Source organism: Lissotriton vulgaris, chromosome 2_1 (genome assembly GCF_964263255.1).
Source record: "Lissotriton vulgaris chromosome 2_1, aLisVul1.2, whole genome shotgun sequence".
NCBI classification, from domain to species: Eukaryota; Metazoa; Chordata; class Amphibia; order Caudata; family Salamandridae; genus Lissotriton; species Lissotriton vulgaris.
In genome coordinates, this window is record NC_141687.1 from 575,677,851 (window position 1) to 575,690,078 (window position 12,228).

The 12,228-nt window shown below is 42.4% G+C and overlaps 1 protein-coding gene across 1 annotated transcript in view; it reads right to left on the minus strand.

Annotated features, from left to right (window-relative positions):
- LOC147730763 (BRCA1-associated RING domain protein 1-like) overlaps positions 1–12,228 on the minus strand; it is a 543,323-nt gene that overhangs the window by 284,258 nt on the left and 246,837 nt on the right. The window contains exon 4 of the mRNA XM_086955577.1: positions 534–1,519. Coding sequence (XP_086811703.1) covers positions 534–1,519 — 986 coding nt within the window. The remainder of the gene's footprint in view (positions 1–533; positions 1,520–12,228) is intronic.

A 12,228-nucleotide genomic window follows, 5' to 3' on the forward strand; every position in this document is an offset into this window, starting at 1 on the left:
CGGTGTTGTGCACAGAGGAGGTAGACTCTTAATAATAGCCCATCCCCCTCCACAAACCCTTTGAACAGCCACTTCCATGAGAACTGGACCCATTTCAAATTTGTCATGCTCTATATCCAACACTCATTGCAATACAAAAGCAATTCAATTCAAGGAAGAACAAAAAACACCAAAACATTTGCATTACTTGACATACATTCCCTAAAGAGCAAGGCTGATATACCAATTACAAATAAGCTTACAGAACCGCTCTGGTTGCTCAACATTCAGGTATGGTAAACTTGATGGAATATCCTTTAGAATGCAAGAGGCTAAACTGTGCAATTCCTTGCGGAACCCACTTAACACCCATCAGGAATAACAGGAGTTTTGCTTAGATCTTACAACCTGGCATTCTATGCAAAACACATTTTGCAAGAAAAAGCATTTTCTGCCTAGTGTATCCATCACAACATAGCTTGAAAAATCTGTTTTAATCCAGCATATCAAGGGGCATACAGCAGGGGGTAAATAAAGAAAGAAAACGTTCCTACCTTAATGGATGTGACATGCAACAAAGTCTCCCCCTTATAATTCCGCTTGGCACTCTGTCTGGAAGGGCTGAGGAAGGAGGTCTCCGCATGCTTACGGGTGCAGGAAGATGGAGTACTGGGTGTCTCAATGGGTGACTTGTGAGGCGAGCAGGCGCCCTTTTCATCTCCAGATAGCTGATATTTCACTGGCTTTGGAGACTCTGCAACAGCGGATGAGATCTGTGCGATAGTGATGTGATTGCTTCTCAGTGAGACACGATCTGGAGAACACATCTGGGAAGGGTCTGGAAAACCGCCAACATTGCCAAAGCCTACACTCTGTTTTATACGCTGCAGTCTTTTAGAAGCAGGTGATGGAGTGGAAAAAGAATAAGACAGCTTCCTCCCCCTCTTAGGTTTACTTTCTAGAGAGGGTGAATCCAGAGGAGGAATGTCCTCATTTTCAGCAGTTTTCTCAACAGGGTTCACCTGTATAGACAGCTGTACGTGGCACACACTTCCATTCTGGGAAGGGCCTGATTCTGTAGCCAGTCCTAGCTCCAAGGATGCCTCCTCAACAGGGCAGCGTTCTGGGCTGCACAGGACAATTGGTTGACTACAAAAAGAGACTGTTCTTTCTTCCTGGGGTTGAATCGCATCTTCATTGCTCCACTTGCCAGAGCCTCCCCTTGGTTGTTTCTGCCCAAAACCCCACTGCTGGTTTATGACATCCAGTCGTCTTTTCTTAGGTTTTGTGGGCTTGGTGGATGATTTCTTCAGTTTTTTGGCAGTACCTTTGTTTGGTGGAGAGGGTAAAAATGCAAATGTAGAACAAGCAGCCTGGTATATGGCGCCGCCGCTATCAAGGGGCTGCTCTGGCTTTAGCGGCTTGTCCAAGACACATTTCACCTTCCCACTTCGAGGGCTGAACCACATTCGGATCTGTTTTTTCTTTGTATCAGCTTTGGGCATGTTTGCTTTCATGGACGTAAACACTTTTTTCTTTTCTGTATGGAAGTGAAGAGAAGAATATTTGTGGTTAACAGAAAAACTCTTGTTGTCTTCCTCCTGGTGCTTCATTACCTCAGAGTTAAAAATGACATATTTTAAATAATATTTAGCTTTTTCAATATATACTAAAATGGGTATTTTGGCTTTAATCAAATGCACACGCAGTAAGCAGGCGTGGCTCATGTCAGGAAAAGGAGGCAGGGTGGATGGGGGACGAGGGAGAGAAATACATAAAATACAAAAAAAAGTCTCTGCAGCTACTGCACTTCAGCATCGAGTCTCCTTTCCTCCCCCACTGCAGGCAGGCACAGGCTCCCAGACTGCACTGCGGCCAATCCAGAAGCTGCTCTCATGCATGAGAGCAGGTTCAGGATTGGCCTGAGTGCCGATGATTTGCGCTCCCACACAGACTGGGAGCCTGTGCATGCTCTCTCCAAATCAGCAATGCAGCTGGGATTGGAGAGCTTCACTGCGCATGTGGGTTTGGTCGACCTGACCCACATGCGCAGTAAAGTCAGTGCACTACCACTCCACCCTCAGTGCCTGTCATCAAATTATCCCTGCCCCAAGACTCGGCACAAGAAAAATAAAACTACAATAAGAAGGATTTTAAAAACATTTTATTATTCACGTTTTTGAGGGTGCTGGCAGGGGAGCGTCGCTCCTCCGCCATAGCGGAGGAGCCGCTACTGGCAGTAACTCAACTAAAAGTGCTCATTAAACAAATTACATGAAATATTGATGGAAAAAACATTTAAGCAAAAACGCATGTAAACACATTTTACTTTTTTGCAGTACTGAGTCGAAATACCATTTACTAGTTTGTGAAAACTCATCACTGAGCCACTCCCTCAATAGCACATTTGTAATGTAATGTAATGTAAACTATATTTATATAGCGCACTATTACCCACCTGGTATCCTGGCGCTGAGAGAGTACCTTGTTGTTATATGGCGTAGTTGATCGACCACCCAAAAATGAGGCATACGGAGTAAAAGTTTAAGGAGAGGGAGGGAACCAGAGTGAAACCACAGGATGGATCAGTGACACTAATTTTAAATATTACTCCTCCCTCGGGAACAGCAAAGTCTTCAGCTTCTTCCTGAATTGCATTAAATTCTCACTTCGCCAGATGTCAGTTTGAAGTTCATTCCACAGTCGTGAGGCCACGGAGCTAAAGACTCTCCCTCCTGTCCTAGCTCTTTTACATTTTGTGGTGTTGACCAGATTTGCTGTTGACGAACTGAGGTTTCTTGGGGGCTATACCACGTGAATTTTCTCTGCAGTTGTCGTAAATTAGCAGCAATGGGTTAGCGTTAGCAGAAGCCATTTTGTCTTTCTGGCAGCCATTTTGTCTGCCATGTGCTTACCATGTGCTTTGTCCTACCTTCCTGTAACCTGCGCCTGAAGTCTGCCCAGTAACAGGATATTTTTAGCCTCCTCCACTTTAACGCATGCTCAGAAATGCCCGGTAGGGTCTGCAGCTGTTACTGATTAGTTTCAGATAGGAATGTGTTTACTACGTCTTGAAAACTGTTAGCTCCTCCCACTTGGTTGAACAAAGAGAACTTGTATGTCCATATTAGGCATTTTTGTGTGCTCGCATGAGCCAGGACTGCCCCTTGCATTTATGCTTACTATGTAATTCTAAAACATATAAAAAGCCCCAGGTTTCTGCATTCTGCAGACTGCCTCACTCAGTTGCCACGGCTTCTGTGTGACTCAGCCTCAACTCATGTGAGTTTAATAAAATGTTTTTTTTGATATTGCAGCTTCTGTGCCAACTTTTTGTTCAGCTTTTGATCAGCGAGACCCCTGAGAAGGAGTTTTGATTTCCTCAAATGGCACCCAATGTGGGGCTCATCAGAGAGGTGGCTATCTGAAGGAGTGATCTTGTCAGGAGACAGAAATCTACGGAGGAGGACAAGACAAGTTTCTACTAAGAAGGTACTCTGTGCACAGGAGATTCTGGGGGTTCTTTGTCTGCATCCCAGTGTGTTTCTGATTTTCCTGATTTTGATCCTCCACATGATGTCACCCCTGACTGAGAACATTTGTGGCGTGAGTATTAAAAAAAAAGAGAGACCGTTAGGTCATTCAGAACTTGGCAGTTAGAATCTGGACACTCTGGATCGGTTCTACGGTACTTGCTGCGAGGTTTTGGAAGCCTGATTGGCAAGGCAGTTTTAGGATACGCTTGCTCAGACTATTTGGTTTTGTGGGACTAGTCATGTTTGGTTTTGGATTTGGGATATATGCGTTGCAACACATGTAGGCAGATAATGAAGAGATTTTTCTCTACTTTGTATGAAATTTGAACGGTGCACGTACGAAGGGTACTTTAAGCACTACTTTGGGTATAATATTGTATATTCTGCAATATTTTTTGGCATGCCTGTTTTCAAGCTCACATCAAAGAATGAGTTGCTTTTTGGAAGGTACCATAGTGAGATGTGAATTAAAATTAGCTAGCTCCCCTAGAGGGAATACCTGAATAGGTTTGGGTTTAAAAAACATTTCTTCCTTGGTGATTTTGTATCCCCAGGGAATTAAAATATGGACATAATACATATAAGGATCCTTTGTTCTGTGCAATTTTATGAATGGAAAAATGCAGAGCGATTTTTGGTGCTCTGCCAGTCAAAACTGGTGAATTGAGTGTATTTTGGCTTCTTGGATACACAGCAGTCTGTTGGACTGTTTTTGCAGTCTTTTGGAACACTATTGAGAAGCGTTTCTTGTAAATATGACTTACAACTAGTATTTACAAATGGTCTGGTTTAAGTACAGTCTGTGGGCTGTCCTTTGTTTCAGTCTAATGTGTTGATCTGTGGGTTAAATGTGTGTTTAAATGTCTATGTGGTTTTTCCCACTAGTGTAACTTCTGTAAGTGAATAGCGATGGCGCAGGCGCAATTTATGAACAAATGGCTAAAGCGCTGTATTGTGTGTCCTGAGTGTTTGAACCCTTTCTGTTTCTGTCTGAAATTAGCTCAATGTGTGGTTGTGGGTTTCTTGATGTTTTCAGTCTGTTAAGTAAAATGTTACATTAATTAATATTAAGTAGAAATTAAATAAAAATCCAGCAATTTACCATGTCACATGCTAAAATCGCTATATGTTGCTATTTAATTTATAGACTAAGCAAAAACGCATATGTGCAAACTGTTAAATGCTTAAAATAGATAAAGTTAAAATTTGCATTCACTAGGAATATGAAATGCCTCAAAAATAAATTGTGTGTTTTGTAGAAAAACGAATTTATAGCATTTTTTTACTTACATGCATTGCATTACATGTAAACAGGCAAATACTTCAGCTAAAGTGAATTTTTGCTAGATTTAAATGCATCTTAGTGCACACGCATTTTAAAATTCGAAATGTTTGTTTTAAGTAAGATTGCCAGCGTGATCAGATTTCAACACTGTGCAGGGCTCTGACTGCCGTTAAGAAAAACAGATGTTTTTTGAAGGCCACGAATAATATCGGAATGTTTATTTAGCCAGGACTTAGCCGTTAGTTAATCACGGTTGGAATTTTGCCTTTCAGAATAGTGTTTTACAGGGTTACAAAAATAAGGTTCATTATTTTGTATCACAGGAAGACATTTCAATTGCGGTTTACCTCTCTTTAAGCATTTTTTTTGTAAGCATTCTTGGTTCTCCTGCTAAATAAGAAAATCCTTTTAAAAAAGTGGTGCGAAAATCTGTCTTGTTTTCAGTTAGGCTTTTTTGCTTAGGCTCATAAATGAGTGCGTCTAAAAATGATAGGCAAAGGATGCAGCTTGTTTTTATATGTGGATTTATCACAAATGATTGGGTTTAGTAAAAATAATTAATAATTATGAAAAATAATTATTATAAAAATAAGTGCTTCCAAATTCGTTTTTTAATATTTATAAAGCTTAATACTCATACTGTGACCTCCTAGCATTAAAATTTGATTTAAGTTGTGTGTCACTGCATAATCACTTGGCGCAGGCGTAAAAACTCATTTTTCTAAGGAATTACATGAGATATGTCTAATGTCCAATGTTAACAATCTGTAAAGAACATTCTGAGGATGATTAATAAGTAATGCAATTGAAGGAATGTTATTGCTCCAGAGATCAAAGTCGAAATTGAGTTAAATGAACTTTTAAACAGCATTCTTGCCATTTACAATAGCTTTAAAGTGTCTCAGGCTTCAGTAAATGCATATATTTGTGTATAATACAAAACTTGTGGGTTGTTATTATTCGAGGTTGCTTTTCATAGCTCAGTGAGCCAATGTGTCCGGTGCAGAGGTTTGTGTTTAATATCAGGGTTGAAGGTTCTAACTTTAGCAGGGCCTATTTAGACGTTTATCCATTTAAGGTTGATGAAATGAGTACCATTGCATAGGGTGGTAGCAAGCATTTGTTCTAAAGCTGGTATGCTATGTTATTATGTTCTGTGAATTATTCACAGTAAATGTTTTAATAATCTAAGAATAAATGAATTTTAGCCCCTAAAAGAAGTCCTTTATATAACATGTGTTTTTCAATAGGGTTGATTATTGTAGGTTAGAAAGAGTTGGGAAGGCTTTTTGTCTTTGTCACCTCGAGTGAGGGAATAGGAAGGGGGGCTGAGGAGCGCGGAGTGCGCCAGGCAGATTTTGACCTTAAGGTCAGTGAGATGGGGGTTTAGAAGTAAGTGAAAACAGATGGAGAAATGACTGCTTGGTAAAGCTTCTCTGACTAACAGAAATTAACGCTTGCGCATTAGAGGATTGTGCGAGGCTTTCACGTCGACATCTGCAGCTTATTACATTAGGGCTTTGTCTCAGAGAAGTGCATTCCTGACCAGCCTTGAAGAGAGAAAAATAGCAGGGCCTTAAAGGGGGTTGGCTCACAGGACACGCAGAGTAATGTATGTATGTATACTTGTAAAGCGCACTGTTACCTCGTTACGTGGTGTCCTGGCGCTGTATACCGCTGGGGAACCCGTCCTGGCTTTCCCTGTGAGAGGGCACCCCCAAGGTGAAGCCAGGCATCCCCGGCGCTGCTGGGGCCGTTGTGGAGATTAAGCAAGCTATTGCCCAGAGTTGCAGAGTGGGACCCATGGTTAGCGTAGGCACCTAGGCGAGAATTATCGAGTCCGCGGACATTGACCCAAGACCCTGCCGCGTCGGGAATTGAACCCTGGTCCCGGGCCGACTTCTGCTTCAGGGTCTGCCGCTTCTAACCAGTGAGCCACACTTCTCCACTAGAGTCTCTGTGAAAGAGTTTCATTTTTGGACAGTCAAAATTAAGGTGGTTTAGCATGTATAAAAAAGATGGTTGGTTAACAGTTGAGATTTTGTGTGTTATGTGCTGTGTCAGCAGTATGTTGATAAGAGATGTTTTTTATTATGACTTCTTTGAAAAGAAATGTTCGTGTATTTTTTCATGATTTTGCATTTTATCCTTTTATGAATTGTTCCTGCTGGTCCTGTGTGTCAGAAGGGACACAGTGTTGTATTTGACAGCTGATCTCCATTGACTGGTGATCTGCTGTCAAACGGCAGGTGATGAACGTAAAGGAAAGTATTTTTGGTGTAAGTCTGATTTTAAGCCTGACAAATTAAGCAGGCCAGAATATTGGGTTTTGGGCTCCAAGTTCACAGTGTATAAAGTGCATGCAATGGTGTTGTGCGTCACCGCTTATTTACATATGCTATTGTACTTTGTCTATGCTTTTTGTGCTTGATATACAGCGAGTATATCTGATGGCTTGGCATGTGTGTGTGTTTTTATGTTATTGCACGTTTCTGTTTTATGTTGTTGCTTTTGATACTATTACAAGTTCCTCTGTGTTGTGAAGGGATTTTTCATGACTATGCATAATCGCTGCTCAACAGTTGGGTAAATTTTCGCTGATACTAAATTTCACAGATATGATTTTTATTCTTCATATTGTGAACAAGACAGACAGCACTTCACCAGTGTATGTCAAATTTGGTTATAAGTATTGAAGAAAAAAATAAATATATATACAGGATCAAATTGTGTCACCTGTAGTCACGTTACTGCCCTCTCCCTCAAGGAATAGGCAGGCCTAGATTTATGTACCCTTGATTGAACCTAAGGACGACATTATAGATTTGTGGCTCTTGCTAAAGGTGACCTAAACTTTTCATTTTTTTCCCTTGAAGAAGGAACTGGACCATTAACTGATATTACCGTATATGGTGTAGGGGCCAGCGGTAGAGTTCAAATTTCGGCACTACTGTGACTTTTGTGTATTACCCATACTCTTGGTATTATGTCACAAACTTGACTATCACCTGAGTAATTTTTTTGTTCTTCCTATAGATTTTCCTTTTGTCGCTTCTCCCCTGACTGATGTTGCATTGTGCCTAGATATTGGGGATTTTAGCTGTGTCCTACTCCTATTTCCCTTTTTCCGTATTCCTTTCACCAGTCAACTCATTTTTTTATATTGTTCAGGTTCACACTTCCAGACTGCAGTGATGTAACATGGACCACCATATTATGTATAATTCCCTTTTGTGACCAGACTGGTTTTCAAGAGTTTTCTTTAGGCCTACTTCGATGTTTTCCAGTCTGACTGTCAGGGTAGTGATAGATTGGTTAACTGACTTAATAGTATAGTAAGACAAGTTTTCCATCTCAATAGGAGATACCTTATGTTTATTTTTTGAATATGACAAATTCAATGCCTAGGCTAATTTGGTTCTCAGTTCTTTTTTCTGCTGCTTTAATCTTTGATAGACCAGATGTGTTTTAATAGTGGAAGCACTTCCTCTAAGGTTCTTGTCTTTTTGTTTCCACATTTTGATCATTGGCCTTTGTGTTGCAGGAGTGCATCTGGTGCACAGTTGTTGGAGGGGGGGTATCTTTATGTCCCTGATAATCTGTATTGTGTGATTTCGCTTTTGAGGTGTTCTAGATGAGGAATTTAGGAACACTTAGACTTATTCATTGAGAAAAATGTTTACCCCATTAGACGATGCCACTATGTGTGAGGACATCCATTCATATAGAATTCTTATGTAGTTATCTACTCTTAGATGGTAGAGGATATGCTCTCATATGGAAACCCAATTGAAGAGGCTAGAGTCATTGTTTTGCCTTTGTCTTTGTATTCTATGAGAATGACAGTGTATTTTAGACCAGCATAGTCTCGTGGCATATGGCCACTCTTTTGAAGATTGCAAGCCACCTGTTTGCAGTCCCCTTGTTAAATATTGAACTGTTTTTTGTACTAAATTGAAGGAAACTAACAACTGTGTCACATTTATTACATCACTAGGTTCTGCAGGATCTTCCAGAGTCAAAGGGAGAATGATACCCTGCAGAACAAGTGATCAAGACGAATCCTAACTCCTATCATTGACAGCTACAGATGAAAAAAGGAGGCATTGGCTCTATAGTCCCAGCACCCAGAAAGTAGCAAGGCGCCCGCACGCCATCAATGGTATCTTCAAAGTATTGTGTTTGCTTCATTAGACAGCGTTGAACATCAGAGAAAAAGGAGGATCTGGTTTTGCCACAGAACCAGAGTTTCAGTGCAAAAGAGCAAAAGCTACCTGTCATGTGCTGGTAACCTTTGACAGTGTGCAGTCCCTTGAGCCCCTTGGCCTGAGTTTTGGCCACACACTTCCCCTTTTTTTCTTTTGCTCCAACGGAAGGGCAATGCCCCGGAGAATCCAAGATTGGCAAGAGGCACTACATCATGGTGCCCACGAAAGAGCAGCCTGAGCGTCCTCTGACACTGAATAATGAGTGTTGGAGCTTGAGAATGTATACCCAGGTTTGCACAAGATGATCTGTGCCCATGATCAATGAAGAGCACACTATCTGTAGTGTCTGCTGCAGAGGAGAGACACTGGTGCACTGCATTGAGACTTTCGACTGAGCTGTGAGTGTTTGCCAGGAGGGCACTCCAACGGATACTGAGAAATATTTCCATGGGAGGCCTGAATCAAGAGGCCCATGCAACAATGGGAGCAGATTTGATGGACGATAGAAGCCTGCCAGAGAGGCTCCGAACGTACTCTGAAGGTGTCTAGCTCTGATAACCCAGGCCCACCCTAAGTACTTTGCTACTCCTATTACCACAAGCTCTGATGTATTTGTTCTAAGAACCCACAACGCCTCTACACTCCCTCCAATATTCTACTGGCGACAAATGGGCCTAATCCATTTGTTTCTAGCGGCAGTATAGGCCGGACAAGCAAGGAAAAAATGACCCACACTCTCCTTTTGGGCATCACACCAGGGACAGTACTCTGTTGTAAAATCATCCCATTTCTTGTAAAAAGATCTTACTGGTAGAGAACCCACTCTAAACTGATGATATAATTTTTTATCCAGGCTCCTGTTAAACAAGCCATAGATACTCTTGCCCCGCTTAAACTTCATAAGCAGTATCCCCCTACTAAACAAGAAAAGTGGTATACCCCTGACCTTAGGAAAGAAAAACAGAAATGCAGGAGGCTTGAAAAAGCGTGGAGGAAATCAAAAAAAGAGCAGGAAAAGGAAATATTTCTACGTGCTCAGTCAAACTATTACAAGAATATAAAATTGCTAGGAAAAACAACCTATCCTTACAATTAGAGGAGGCGGGTAATAGTCCGAGGGAATTATTCAAAATTCTGCTCAGCTTTGTAAAACCGTCTGCTACTGAGAGCCCTGACGATGCCTCACAGACTCTGTGTGATGAGATCTCCATCTTCTTTGAAGATAAAATAAATCTGATTTATAATAAAATCATCGCTTCTCAAGGCACAGGAACTAGGTCCCCCCCTTCATGTGTATCTTCGGCACCCATAAAAAGCGCCTTTCTTACCATTCCACCTGTCAGTGATTTAGACCTTCCACTCCTCATTACCCACATGAAAACCGGCTCCCCAAATGATCACCTTCCTGCTAAAATGGTGGCCCCTCTGATCTCCATCCTAGGACCCTCCATTCAGTCAGTTATGAATACCTCACTGGCGAAAGGACAAGTCCCGAGGGAATGGAAAATAGCGGTGGTAAACCCCATAAGGAAGAAGGCGACCTCCCCCTGGACAGACCTTTCCAACCTTCGGCCCATCTCCCTCCTACCCTACATCGGTAAAATGACAGAGAAGCACGTAAACACCCACCTATCGAATCACCTGGAAGCAGCAGAAGGCCTGGACCCCTCACAATCTGTGTTCAGGCCAAACCACAGCACCGAATCAGCCCTACTTGAAGTGACCAATAACATCAGGTTGACACTGGATAGTGGGGGATCTATGATTCTGGTGCTGCTGGATCTCTCTGCTGCTTTCGATACGGTGTCCCACAAAGTGCTTCTCGGTCGTCTGAGGGATGTAGGGGTCGGAGGTACAGCCCTGTCCTGGGTGGGAAGCTTTCTTTCCTGCTGCTCTCAAGAAGTCAGGTTGGGCTCCCATAAATCCACCTCTAGGGAGCTCACCAGGGGTGTGCCACAGGGCTCATGCCTCTGCCCCACATTATTTAATGTGTATGTGGCCCCCTTGGCCGACTTAGTGAGGCCTTATGGGTTTACCCCGATATCCTACGCTGACGACACCCAGCTGATGTTCCCCTTTAAAACTTTCACCCCTGCCCTGCAAAAATCTTTTGCTGAAGGTATGAGAGCCGTCGCAAATTGGATGGGGAGAACTGCCTTCAATGCAACGTGGGCAAAACGGAAGTTTTATTGTTTGGGGAGGCGGCAACATTATGGCCTGGAGAGTGGTGGCCCACAGAACTAGGACCAGTCCCTGTCCCAAAGCAGACGGTCAAAAACTTGGGGGTGTTATTCGATCAGGCCCTGACTTTCAAACATCATGTCAACCAAGTTGCGGGCACGTGCTTTAGGGCCATTGGACTATTAAAAAGGGTGTTCCCTTATATACCTGATTGTCACAGGAAAACCCTAGTCCAGGCACTAGTGATTAGTAGACTGGACTACTGTAATGGCCTTCTATTGTCAACTAATGAAGGCCAACTAAACAAATTACAAGTGGTCCAGAATACGGCGGCAAGGTTAGTTCTCAATGTTCCATCTAGAACTCCCTCCCGCCCGCTACTAGCCAAGCTCCATTGGTTGCCAGTGCGGCAACGCACAAAGTTTAAAATCCTCTGTACTATTCATAGATGCCTGACTGGAAAGGGCCCTAAATATTTGACCAGAGCCTTTCAACCCTATGTGCCAGGCCGATCACTTCGATCGAGTAATCTTCATTTACTTCAGGTCCCCAAAATTAAAAAATCCCGTCAAGGAGGTCGTGCTCTGGCACATACAGGCCCTGCTCTCTGGAACTCCCTTCCCCTTGAACTTAAACTTATCACCAATCACTTATCCTTTCGTAAAACTCTCAAGACCCATCTTTTCAGCACCAATTAAATCTAGTTTATGATTTCCCACCTCTGTAATGATCAGACACAGGTCCAATCTCCCCTTCCAACATGAGCGCGGAGATACCCCTCCGGGGATTTATTCAGGCGCTATAGAAGCACATAAATAAATAAATAAATAGTTCTCCAGTGAGGGATCCAATTTGTGCACCAGAAAGCGACCCGTTAGGGTGGTAGTATCAGATAGTGCAACAAGATGGTTTCTGACAGAAGCCCAGAAAAGTATTTTAAATTCTTTTTTTGAAGGAAACACAGAAGACCCCGGGTTAACCCACAAGTGGTTAAGACGCATACTTTCCAAAATTGATTTCACTTCCCGGAACCATGGGA